The sequence below is a fragment of the Magnolia sinica genome, chromosome 1 (genome assembly GCF_029962835.1).
Source record: "Magnolia sinica isolate HGM2019 chromosome 1, MsV1, whole genome shotgun sequence".
Lineage (NCBI taxonomy): Eukaryota > Viridiplantae > Streptophyta > Magnoliopsida > Magnoliales > Magnoliaceae > Magnolia > Magnolia sinica.
The window spans coordinates 8,522,985-8,536,195 of record NC_080573.1 but is presented as its reverse complement, the minus strand read 5'-3'; the positions used below and the strand labels follow the sequence as shown (position 1 = coordinate 8,536,195).

At 36.5% G+C, this 13,211-nt stretch overlaps 1 protein-coding gene across 1 annotated transcript; it reads right to left on the bottom strand.

Annotated features, from left to right (window-relative positions):
- Positions 1-4,628: 4,628 nt before the first annotated feature.
- LOC131227171 (protein ACCELERATED CELL DEATH 6-like) lies at positions 4,629-12,926 on the bottom strand. The gene is made up of 4 exons (XM_058222951.1): positions 10,711-12,926; positions 9,486-9,991; positions 7,347-7,689; positions 4,629-5,398 (listed from the first exon to the last, which is right to left on the bottom strand). The coding sequence occupies exons 1-4, from the start codon at positions 11,219-11,221 to the stop codon at positions 4,827-4,829; spliced, it is 1,932 nt and encodes a 643-aa protein (XP_058078934.1). The 5' UTR covers positions 11,222-12,926; the 3' UTR covers positions 4,629-4,826.
- Between the last annotated feature and the right edge of the window lie 285 nt (positions 12,927-13,211).

Sequence of the window (13,211 nt, the reverse complement as noted above, 5' to 3'; positions counted from 1 at the left end):
TAAAAAAATTGAAAGCATCTGGACGGACAATAAAGCAGAACTTATTGGATGATTATTCATTGTGATTTTTGGACCATGGTGTAACCCGGTTGTGAGATTCCAATTAATGGTTTTAATCATCGTACTATTGCTGCACATAGGCCCATCTAGCGGAGAAATCTCGGAAGGGCATGACTCACTACATGCTCGATTAAGTTTGGAGAATGAAACAGCAGGATGAGAACTTGATTGACAAAAAACAGAAAGATATGAAAGTTGAAAGAAGGGATCATTGGGTGTGTAGGCCATATACCATCATTCGATGTATCGTATATCACCGTTCCCCTTGAATCTCATAGTTGATTTACCAATCCAACGGTTGGATCTTGTGGTCCAACAACACAAGTGTTTATACTAAATCAGGTTCTCATGGTAACACCTGAGTACTGACAAGTATAAGGTGTTACATTATTGGTGTCCAACGTTATTACCACAATACGCTTAGGAGTAGTATAACTATCCATGACCTACCATCATTGGATTCTTGATCAACTGAGTCCGTACTCGGAAGATCACACTCCAGTACTCACATCCTTCCAGCCATCCGCCTTATTTGTTTGTCCACATATATAAATCATCACATGTATTTATTTTTTATTTTTTTCTTTACTCATTCTATTTTCTTGCTAATTGTACAAAGCTTCAATTATAAATCAATAAAATTGATAGTTTCAGCCTTTAATTAGTTTTTATATATTTCCATCAATTACTATATCATTGAGAAACCTAAGGCTCGTGATCACTATTGAAATAAAAGTCAGCTCAAGACAACAAATTTCCATTTAGAAAGACTAACCCTCATCTTCTAAATCACTTGATTGCTAGAATATTGGTGGCTGGACAATGAGGTCAACCTTCACCAGGTTTGATCATACGACTAAATTGGTACATGGGGTTGCAAGTATTCAATCATCTCTACTTGAGTACGACTCCGACACACTATCCTAATTGCCCACATTTGATCAAACACGAATTATTCATTAACATGAATGGCCTTGTGTTTGATTGATTAGCAAATACCTATGACGAAAGGACTATTTAAAAGGTTAATCATTGATATATTAAAGGGAATGAGATTGAGCCTAAAATATGAGATATCAGTATTAGCTACCAAACATATACAAATAGAGATTCCATGAGATGGATCCAATGGATAAACAACAAGACGCTAGGGACGTTTAACACTGCAATAAATGAGTGCCTTCTATGATATATGCATTGCAAGCAGCAATGACTAATGATGAGCTTTTGAACTCTTAATGAAGCCATATCCATATAGTAGTGGTGTATTTAATTGTTGTGTAATGGAATTCATATATATAAGTATGAGGGTGTGGCCACTTCATATGAGAATTTAGGCAAATTCTATAAACAAATCATGAAATATATGTAATGGTGTATGGCTAAAACACATTCAACTACAAAATCACTTATAGCGAAAAAGGTATGTAAATGGCATGTATAACCAATTGATACTAATAAACTCTTTGATTTTTCATTTCTTTTGTAAATTCCTTGTAAATAGATAATAATTACTTAAACGTGCAATTACCACAACAATTCCAATACATACATTGACAGCTAACTTTTTGAATGCAAACACCGAAGAAGGGTGCAAAATAAATGTGGGGCCCACCATGATGTATGTAGTTTATCCACATTGTCCATCCATTATATGCTAGCTGATTTTAGGGCATGATTCCAAAAATGAAGCAGATTCAAAGCTCAAGTGGACTACACTACAAGAAGAAATCCGATTGGGTACAGAGTGTCTCGGTAGGCTTTTATCGTACTGAGTAAACTCAGTTGGCCCCACTGTGAATGTATGTGGTTTATCCACGCTGTCCATCCATTTTTCCTGCTAATTTTAAGGGTTGATCTCAAAATTGAAGTAAATACAAATCTCAAGTGGACCATTCCATAGGGTGGAATAATGATGCCCACCGTTGAAACCTTCCTAGGGCCCACGGTAATGTTTATTTGTCATCCAACCTGTTCACAAGATCACAAAAGACATGGATGAAGAGAAACCACAAACATCAGTTTGATCCAAAACTTCTGTGGTCTCCAAGAATTTTTCAATGATAAAGGTTCAATTACACTGTTTCCTGTGGTGTGGTCCACTTAAGTTTTGTATATGCTCTCGTTTTGGGCTCAAGTCCGAAAATTATCTGTTAATATGGATGAACGGAGTGGATAAAATAATGACCCCACAGAGTTTATTCAGTACGCTAATGGTACTGAGCTACTTAGTACGCAATCCGCTTCCCTACAAGAAATAGTGGAAATTTAATGCTTAAGGTTAAAGAAACTTGTCAGGGCCCTAAAAGTTTTGGATGAAGCTTATATATGTGATTTCCGTTCGTAGATATCTATGTGATTTTTATGAATAAGTTAGATGACAAATAAACATCGATGTGGGCCAATGGACAAAACAACTTTTAAGGGAGGACGTCGAAGGCCACTGTTTCCTGTGTTATGGGCCACTTGAACTTTAGATCTACCTTATTTTTTGCCTCACGCCCTAAAATCAGCTCCTTACACGTGACAGACATATGAGGCCAACCATGACTTACAAATTCTAGGGCATATTACCAATGGGGCATATTCAGAAGATCATGGTGATCGAGAGATCCTAACTATCTTTCCGGAGTTCATCAAATAGATGGTTAAGATTAGCGGTCCAAACTTAATGCAGCTGGTTTTTTAACTTTTTTTTTTAAAAAGGCCTAGATCAAACCATATTTATTACTGCAGTATAAATAATCCATATTCTGTAGAATTGTGTGTGGGGCCCACCCTAATGTAAGGCCCAGATCCATTCAATAAGGTATGTCCCTTTTAATTTCACATCGTTTACCAAAAACAGGTGATCCAAAAAAGAGGTGGGCCAAACCACAAGGAACAATTTGGATGGGTAAGCCCACAATTAATACTCTGCATTGAACCCATATATTCCCTATATGTCATTCAATCCATTCATAAGGCAACCATCCCAGGTGCCCTAAAAAGTTAGGCCATTCCAAAATTTATAAGGGCTAATGCTATATGATTTTATATGTTCTACGCATGTTTTTACATGGTGTGGCAGCTTTCTGAGTTTTGGACCAGCTTTATTTTGAGCTTTCTGATGATAAGAATATAGTAGATCAAGTACATAATTTACATAAGATAAATCGACGATCTTATTAAATGCCATATTTGATTAGAAGATTGATAAAAACTAATACCAATGATGACGGTTTAGATTTCTTGTTGAATCGAGGTGAGACTAGGTTGCTCTCTTTGAAATAGTTTGTGGCTTTTGATGAGATCGACCAGTGATTCTTAGGATACAATTGTTCAGAGTGCTGAGTTTCACAGCAGACATGGAAAATAAAAATCATTGATTGAAAAATCACCTTCCTGCGTTCGCTCAAATGTAGAGAGATCATTTTGAGAACGAAAATGTTTAATTGTGCAAAAAGAAAAAAAGATAACTAGAGGAAAATTCCTTTTTTTTTTATGTAAAAACTCTAAGCATAGAAATGACCTTAAATAATAAGCAACATCCAACGGTTTTGACAACAAAAAGAGGAAAAAAAAAAAAAAGAATGATTATAAACTCAAAGAAAAGAACTCACTCAAGCCTATCATGCACTAACTAATTTTCTTGCCAATTTACCTCTCAAGCCGGCTTTCTACATGAATACGAGCTAGAACAAAAAAACATAATGTGAGCATTTTCACAATTATTCGAGAGATTGATGTTTTATAATCATTCATCACTCATTCTTTTCATCCGCTGTGAGACAAGCTTTTACACTTAAAATTTAAATTTAAAATTTTAAAAAAAAAAAAAAAAAACAAAAAAACAAAAAAAAACCTCGAGTAGTTTATATTAAGAAGTTTCAAGTAACAAATATATTTAGATTATTAATCATGCACTAACTAATTTTCTTGCCAATTTACCTCACAAGCCAACTTTCTACATGAATACAAGCTAGAACATAATGTGAGCATTTTCACAATTATCCAAGAGATTGATGCTTTATAATCATTCTTCACCCATTCTTTTCATCCACCGTAAGATAAGCTTTTACGCTTAAAAAAATAAAATAAAAATAAAAAAAATAAACATTAAGTAGTTTATATTAAGAAGTTTCAAGTAACAAGTATATTTAGATTATTATTTTTAAATACTATTAACAAATATAAGAGAGGGTGTATGATATATTGGAGTGAATGTCATGCACACATCACAGTAGTGCCCATACAAAAATGTTACAAAATAAGCTTTTACGCTTAAAAAAATAAAATAAAAATAAAAAAAATAAACATTAAGTAGTTTATATTAAGAAGTTTCAAGTAACAAGTATATTTAGATTATTATTTTTAAATACTATTAACAAATATAAGAGAGGGTGTATGATATATTGGAGTGATTCAAGAGATTGATGCTTTATAATCATTCTTCACTCATTCTTTTCATCCACCGTAAGACAAGCTTTTACACTTAAAAAAAAAAAAAACAAACAAACAAACGTAAGTAGTTTATATTAAGAAGTATCAAGTAACAAGTATATTTAGATTATTATTTTTAAATACTATTAACAAATATAAGAGAGGGTGTATGATATATTGGAGTGAATGTCATGCACACATCACAGTAGTGCCCATACAAAAATGTTACAAAATAAGCTTATTCTATAAACGTTGTACATAAATGGCCGGTGACGATATACATTTTTATAAGCAGAAGTACTCAATTTTGGGGCAACTTGCAATTATGGTTACCTTTAGATGGTTTACTTACCAAATGGTGGGATTACAACATCCATGCAGTCACATGCATCAAACTGGCTTCTCATATTGGACCACTGATCTTTCCAGCCCACGAAACACCTTAGAAAGGAATGTAGCAGATTGTGTGCAAATAGTAAATAGTAGACAAGGAATGGCCCACTACAACCAATAGCCAAGATCAAAATAGCTAGCCACAAGCACTCTGGTGCAACCACTGCATACACAGCTGCCATGAATGAAACCATCAGCGCCAGGCATGCAATGATCGTAAGCCGATGGCCCCACATAAGCATATCACGTAAGAAACTCATGTGATGACCCCATGCCCAGATGAAGCAGACAACGACAATAAGTGAGCAACATAACGCAATTGTATTTGAGAACAAGAAAGCTTTGAACGACCAGCGCTTCACAAGCACTGCAGCCCCTTGGTTTGGGTCGTCATTCCTGTACCCACCCGGCATTGTGAAAGCGGCAGCGAAGGTGACGGTGGCGATGAGTGCAGCCACTAATGTGTATGTGCTGACCGTGTGGGGGTAGGACACAATCCGCGTCCAGAAATAACGCATGCCCACTCATAAGATTTTCCATAATTTATGATCCAACGGATGGATGAGACCAACCACATTCCAGCATCCATTTCAGGTAGATCTCTTCGTCTCTTTTGTTCATGCAATCCTCAAAGTGCGTGCCATCGGATATGTGGATGGGATCTTACACATTGTGAGCCACAACTCATGAGCCACCTCAGACGAGAGTGTACTCGGAGGACATAGGAAGAATTAAGGCAAAAGCTAAAAACATATCTGTGAATGCAATTTAAATAATCACCATATTCTATAGTATTGTGTGTGGGGCCCACTGTAATGTAAGGCCCACATCCACTCTGTTAATAAGGTGTGTCCCATTTAAGTTCATATTGTGTACTAAAAATCAGGCGATCAAAAAAATAGGTGGGGCCAAACCACAAGGTACAATTGGGATGGGTTAGCCCATAATTAATTCTTTTCAGTTTGTGCATGAGCCCACTTTGCATATGCCACTCAATTCATTCATAAGAGGCACCGATCGGGATGGGTGGATACCCCGGAAAGTTAGGCCATCCAAAATTGAGGTGGCTAACACAAAGTGATTTTAGAGCTTTTCATATGTTATTTTTTTTTTCTTTTCTTTTCTTTGTAGTATGGCTTGTTTGAGTTTAGGATCAGCATTCTCTTTCAACTCCATGAAGAACATTGTTATTGTTAAAACTAATGTTAGAGAAAAAACACAAATAAAACAAACTAGTGAATATCAAATGCCATATCTACTTTCAAGATCGGCAAAAACAATAACACTTATGATGATGATTCAGATTTCTTATCGGATTTAGGCATAAAATACATTTTTCTCTTTCAAATAGTTTGTACCTTTATCGACCAGTGCCATAGTTTATTAGCGCACTATCTTAGGATACAATTGTTTAGTGTACGAATTTTCACATTATGCACAAATTACAAAAAACCTGATACAAAAGTCACTAAAATTAGAAACACATTTTTTAGATATGCTTGAATGCAAAGAGATAAGATGATTTTGAGAAGAAGAATATTGTTTGATTGGCAGAGAACTTAAAAGGAAAAAATTATTTTTTAAAATAAAGACTCTAATGAACATGTCTGCTACTAAATGGTCACATTTATTGAGATGTGCCGGAATATAAATGCATATCTTGCATGATAAAAACGACCTTAAATAATAAGCCACATTAATAATTATGACGATAAGTAATAAAATAATTATATATTTGAAGAGAGAAATCCCTGCAAGTGTCCATTTATATATGCATTTTCATAATTATTAAAAATTGAGATGCAGTCTGCACTCATTTTCCTTATTCCATTTAAGACGAGCTTTTACACTTGAAAAAAAAAAAAAAAAAAACAGAAAAAAGCAAAAGGTAGTTTTTAGTCAAAGGTTTCTAATAATAACTATACTAAAGATTGTATTTCTTTTTAATACTCTTAACTACTGCTTTTTAATACTCTCAACAACTATAAGAGAGTGCACGTGGTAGATCCGAGTGAATGTTATGCACACGTCATAATAGGGCCACACAAAAATGCTAGAGATTAAAGTACTTATTCTATAAACGTTGTACAAGAACCAACAACGGACCGCAACGTGTTTATAAGCAAAAGTAAACAATTTTGGGGCAACTCAAAATTATAGTTACTTTTTAGGACAGTTTGGTTACCAAATAGTGGGATTACATCATCGATGCAATCACATGCATCAAACTGGCTTCTTGTTGGGGGCCACTGATCTTTTATACCGAATAAACGCCCTGTAAAAGATATTGTATAACTGAAAAAAGGAGCTGTGGAGATAGAGTGGCGTACCAACACCAATGACTAAGATCGGCTAGCCACATACATTCTGGTGCAACCACTGCATACACAGCTGACACGAACGAAACAATCATCGCCAGGGATGCGTAGACCGTGAGATTATGGCCCCATACAAGTACATTAGGTAAGAACCTCTTGTGCTGGGACCATTCCCAGATGAAGCCCACCACGACTGTATTGAGCAACATAATGCAACTGTATTGGAGAGCAAGAAAGCTTTGAATACGGCATGCTTCACGAGCAATGCAGAGCCTTGATTGGGGCCATCGTTGTTGTACCCACCTGGCATTGTGAAACTGGCAGAGAAGGTGACGGTGGCGATGAGCGCAGCCACCAATGTGTACGTTTGGACCATGGATTTGTGGCGGTCATCCCAGGCAGCCATGGATTGCGGTCTTGTTTCGAGTTCGCTAGGCATTTTCCGCCGCTGTCCACGAATTGTGCCTTTATATCTTGAGCATCTACGACTGAGCCTCTGTTGTGAGAGGAAGTGTTATTCGGTATCGACGGTAATTGGTAATTGTTTTGCTTATCGATGGAGAAATCATAATGATTGTATTTCTATATTATTTTAAAGTCAAATTATCATTAAAATAAATTGATAATAATATTTAGATATGATCAATGATTATAAGTTACTTTATCTGTCTCCTAAGTACTTTTACATTTGACTATTAGTTTTGTTGTTTGATTGAACCATGATCGTAATTGATGAAACATTTCCTTTACATTACAGATAATTGGCAAAACAAACCGGCCCTTAGCCATGGATCTAAAACTCAATAAGTTAGTATTTGACCCGGTGAACTTGACTTAACTACATGCTAGTTAGGTTGAGTCGTCTTGTAAATTTGATTTGTACTTTGGACTAGACAAAGTGTTCACTTAGAGAGCAAGGCTCTCAGCCATTAAGAAATGCTCCAGTGCTCTTGGGGCACTATAAGTTATAGGGCTCCTAGTTGCATATGTTCATTTGGACAGTTAAACTGATCAATCTGAACTGTCAATTAAATCAAAACACATGGTAGATCCAAACTGCCTATTAAATCCAGAACACATTGCATGAACTACCATGCAAACATCACGCTACTGATCAATTGATCTAATCCATTCTTGACTTGGCCCTATTATATTGCTTACATAAAGCTTTCCATATCACTTACATTCAATGTACATTTCATGGGCTACCTTAAGAATATCACACCAATTAACAAATAATAACCATTTGATTGATGTGATTTAATATAGATAGCCAAAATTGTTTACACAAAAATAGGTCAAATCAACAATTTGATCTATTTATTTGTTAGGGCTCATCATGGATTGCATAAGATTTTAAAGAAACACTTTTCTTAGGCCATGGCTTGTAAAAATGGATGGCTAAAATAAAATTAAGGCCAAATCAAGAAAGGATCAGATCATCTTATTACCATGACTTTTTCATGGTAATCCACAAAATGTGTTATAGAGTGAATAGATAGTTCCGATTAATTAGATTGTCCATTTCAATGGATGCAACAAGGAGCACTATAACTTTTATTGCTCTGAGCGCACCAGAGCATATCTATTTTATAAATACAATTTAATTGGAAATTTTACAAAAAGCCAGCTAATTAATATAGAATTTACATTATGGTACTTTTTTCCAAAAAGTTTTCAAAATGTTACTTTATTAATTGATAAGTCAACTTTTTTTTTTTTTTTTTTTGGTATTTAGGTTTAGTATGGGATTAAATATCTAATGGTCCAAATTGTAATATATATAAACATCATGGTGGACCCAAAGAGTGGCTTTTCTAAATAATCTCTCTTAAAGTTCAAGAGGGAAGCAGGACTGGATTTTTGGTAGGTCTTATTAAGAATTGTATGCGAAATACACTCCTACTATTAGATCCCTAATACATTTTCAAGCCCAAATCAAGAAGTAAAAAAAAAACCAGGGTGACTTGTGATTCAGGTGGGGCACATAAAAGAAAACAGTTGAGAGAGGGACATGTACCGTTAATTTTATACTATTTCTAATCATGTGATCCACCTTAATCACGAATGGTACTGATCATCAGCCGTTAGCTTAACATAGGGTGATGCATCAGGTGGTCGGGATAGATTTTACATAAACTTCATGATGGCAGGGCCCACGCAATCCAGCAACCCATTTGCTTGTAGGGTGAAGGTAGTGGGATGATAATTGCATCCATTAGTTAGGTAGCTTTTTGAAAAAGGTAGTGAGATACGGTGTGGACCAAATGTACGTGATGCATGAGGCAATACCTGAAATTCTTCATACTCGGTGTCCAATTCTATAAGATCGAGGGCGGTTTGACCATCCTTGTTAACGATCGTTGGGTCTACTCTTTTTTCCTTTGACAACAACAAAAACGTCTGATCATTATGGTACTTGAAAGCAAAATGAAGAAGGGTATTTCCATCTGTATCAGGCTCATTTATCATCCCCTCAAGCACCGCCATACACAATAAACGGCGAGCAGTGGAATTCTGGTTGTGCATAATAGCAATGTGAAACACATTCTTCCCACTTGGATCAAGTTGCTCGCTGGCATCCGGGCAGTGTTTAAGAAGCTCAGCGATCGCCAATGGGGAGCCAGAAGCAGCTGCGACATGAAGAGATGAGTAGCCAATGTTGTCTAAGATGTAAGCGAGGGAACGGTCGAAGCTCAACAGCTTTGCAACTATGGTGGAATTGTCTTGGCATGCTGCATAGTGCAGGGCAGTTCGGCCATGGGCGTCTCGTATTCGTACCATGTTTGTCTTTTCATCTGTGTTGGCATGGAATTTGTTAGAGAAATGATAATGTAGAATGAAAGAAATGGAGGAACAATTATGAAATGTTGGAAATCGATCATCCGCTGGTGCAAACGTGTGGCAGTTGGAACCATTAAAAAAAATAAAAATTGTAGGTCCGACTATAGGGACATCAAGCAAAAAATCACACTGATGAGTTGATCCTGTCTAATTGGTGTGTCAATTGAAAGAATGTTCTGCTGCTAGAGATGGGGATGTAATATGTCATTTTGCAACTTCCCAATCATGGACCACATGGTGGATGGAACAACTGATCAAACGGATTTCACCGTCTGATTTTGACTGTTGAATTTGGATCCCTGACCATTCTCTAGTGGGCTAGTGGCATAAGGTGGCAGAACACCTCCACAAAAGTGGTGGTCTGAAAATGGACTTCTATGAAAAGAATAGGCAAATGCAAATGCACTCAAAGCTCACCCATCATGCCCGGCTACGTGATGATGAGACCATTCATCGAATTGGATCCGTCCTCTCTCTTCATCTAAAACGATCAAATGTAGATGGACCGCAGTGCGAAAATCTCAGCAATTAGAGTGCCGGTCCAATTCCTTGTGAATGGTGAGATCTTTCTCAGTTGAACATTCTGGATCACCACGTAGGAGGGCATAAGGTGGTGGCCGCTTTGGAGTAAACTACAGCAAGCACATAAACTCGTCCGCTCTCACACGATTACCTGATGGCTCAAAGTCCAAAATCTTTTCAACAACTTGTAGCAACTCCTCTCTGGCAGCCATATGCAACGGTGATTCACCTGCTTCGTTAACCAAATAAGCCAATTTCAAATCCGATTCTAATAACTTCACAGCCACATTCCCGTTTCGATTCCTCAGCGCTTCATGTAATGCTGTGTTCTTTTCTTTGTTTGTCATGCGAAGTAGCTCCATATTTCTTTCTTCCATCACAATCCAATTCAATAGGATTTCAACTACATTAAGCCGTCCGGTCCTTGTGGCACAGTGTAGAGGAGTGTCACCTGTGGAGTTAGCTTGCATAAGACGGGCTCCACATCGGCCCAAGATCTCTTTGGTGAACACTGCGTGTCCCAATCTCGCTGCTATGTGTAGGGCATTGTTCAATATTTCGGGAGTTGAAGAGTAGAGTATTTGTTGGTCTGAATCGGTGGTGATGGCATTTAGGAGTGGGACACTTCCCAGTCTTGCGGCTTTGTGCAAATGGGGGTCCATGCTTTAGATGCAATGGTTAGGATTAATGCTCTCAAATCTCTAATAATCACCAGAGGGCCTATATCCTTGTGGGACACAAAATTGCTCTAGCATTAGCACCTGAACATTGGTAAAAACAAGGGAATAAAATGATAGACACAAGAGACTGATGCCCCATCAACATGATTTTCTAGATGGAGCCTATATATATATATATATTTCTTTTTTTCAATGGGGTCACTTCTTTATGTTTTCCTCAGCCGCTGACGTATTTGTGTTTCTTTGTTTTTAAAAATTGGAAGCATTTGAACGGAAAATAAAACAGAACTTATTGGATGTTTATTCATTGTGATTTTTGGACCTTGGCATAGCCTGGTTGTGAGAATCCAATGAATGGTTTTAATCATCCTAATATTGTTACACGTGGCCCATCTAGCGGAGAAATCCCGGAAGGGCACAACTCACTACATGCTCGATTAAGTTTGGAGAATGAAACAGCAGGATAAGAACTTGATTGACAAAAAACAGAAAGATATGAAAGTTGAAAGAAGGGATCATTGGGTGTGTAGGCCATATACTATCATTCGATGTATTGTATATCACAACTCTTGGCACTTCATAAGCCTTACCCATGGATACATTGTAAAACTATCTTCAGATAGATGCCATGATATAACAGTACAACACCTTATATAAAATGAACAGTTGCAGTTATCACACATACAAATAATGGTGTATAGTTGAAGCAGGCAAATAGGGTGCCTGAGCCTCAAAGCACGTTGAGAGAGAAACAGGAAATCCATGTCCTTCTTGGGGCAGAAAAGGCCTAAATAGGAATGCATTTTTTCTCATGTTGGTAGCATTCCCCTTGGAATTTGGGTACTACACAAGCTTCAGAGATTTTTGGGCAGGGTTCCTCAATGATGGAGGACATCAGATCAACAGATCAAATAAACCAACCATGGCCCCATGTGTACAGATTAGGTACTAAACTGGGAACATGGCCATGTATAATTGCGATATACTATTAATTATTATTAGAATAAAAGAATTTAAAAATAAGATTTGAAAATTTTAGAAAAATTAATTTTGACTTTGTTAATCAACTTGTCTTAACTGGGTTTAGTTTTGTCACACATTGGAAAATTGTTAAGAAATCTAAACCTTTATATTAAAACCCATCACTAATAATTTTTTATTGGAACAACAAGAGTATACCATGGAAGCAACCTCGTATGCATGTGTGCACTATGGCCGGGAATATGGCGTAGTGCGGTGTGTCTTTTACCGCACACTTTTAGTTTTTCAGCATATGTTGTGTACATGCACCGACATGCATTTATTACGCCACTTGCATGCACCTTGAGCCCCAACGACTACCTATTTTTCTTTTATAAGGACATCTCCTCTCTATTGCAAATCACTCCGAAAATTTCTCTCTTCTCTAGTTTTTTCCTTTTGTCTTCTTTTTAGGCAAATTAATTTAAATATTTTTGAGTAATGTGGCTATGATCAAGAGTGCACCAGATCTAAGCCGTTCATTTTGGAAGAGAATTGTTGTATCCTGGTGGCAAATTTGTTGGGACCCAGTGTATCAATGATCATTTTCTTGTAGGGGCAAATATGTCTTTAAGACAGCGATTGTAATGTGCATCAGCTCTCCAGATTCTTTTATTATTATTTCTGATTTATTATAAAGAATTTTCTGTTATATCTCTGTATTTTAGAACTAACAATTTAAAGACAGATTTCTCTGCCAAAAATCTTGAAACTATGGCAACCATTTCTTAATTTCCTTTAATCGAGATATTTTATAAGAAGAACTTCAAGAGATAATAGTAGAAAATTGAGTTTTATCTGACTACCTTTAAGTTGATTTACATTATCAAATATTTTGCCCCATCACTTGAGGCGAATAAAACGGAGGCATCTTTTGAACTATCAAAATAAAAGAATGATGATTACCTATGCTGGAATCATATTCTCATCCCAGGTGCCCTAAAAAGTTAGG

Bases quoted from the DNA above. Each gene is read 5' to 3' on its own strand.
- LOC131227171 (XM_058222951.1), bottom strand. From the start codon at position 11,221: ATGGACCCCCATTTGCACAAAGCCGCAAGACTGGGAAGTGTCCCACTC. The intron at 9,992-10,710 runs GTAATCGTGTGA...ATGCCAACACAG, and splicing joins TTTGGACTTTGAGCCATCAG to ATGAAAAGACAAACATGGTA. The intron at 5,399-7,346 runs GTTCTTACCTAA...AAATCTTATGAG, and splicing joins GAATGGTCCCAGCACAAGAG to TGGGCATGCGTTATTTCTGG.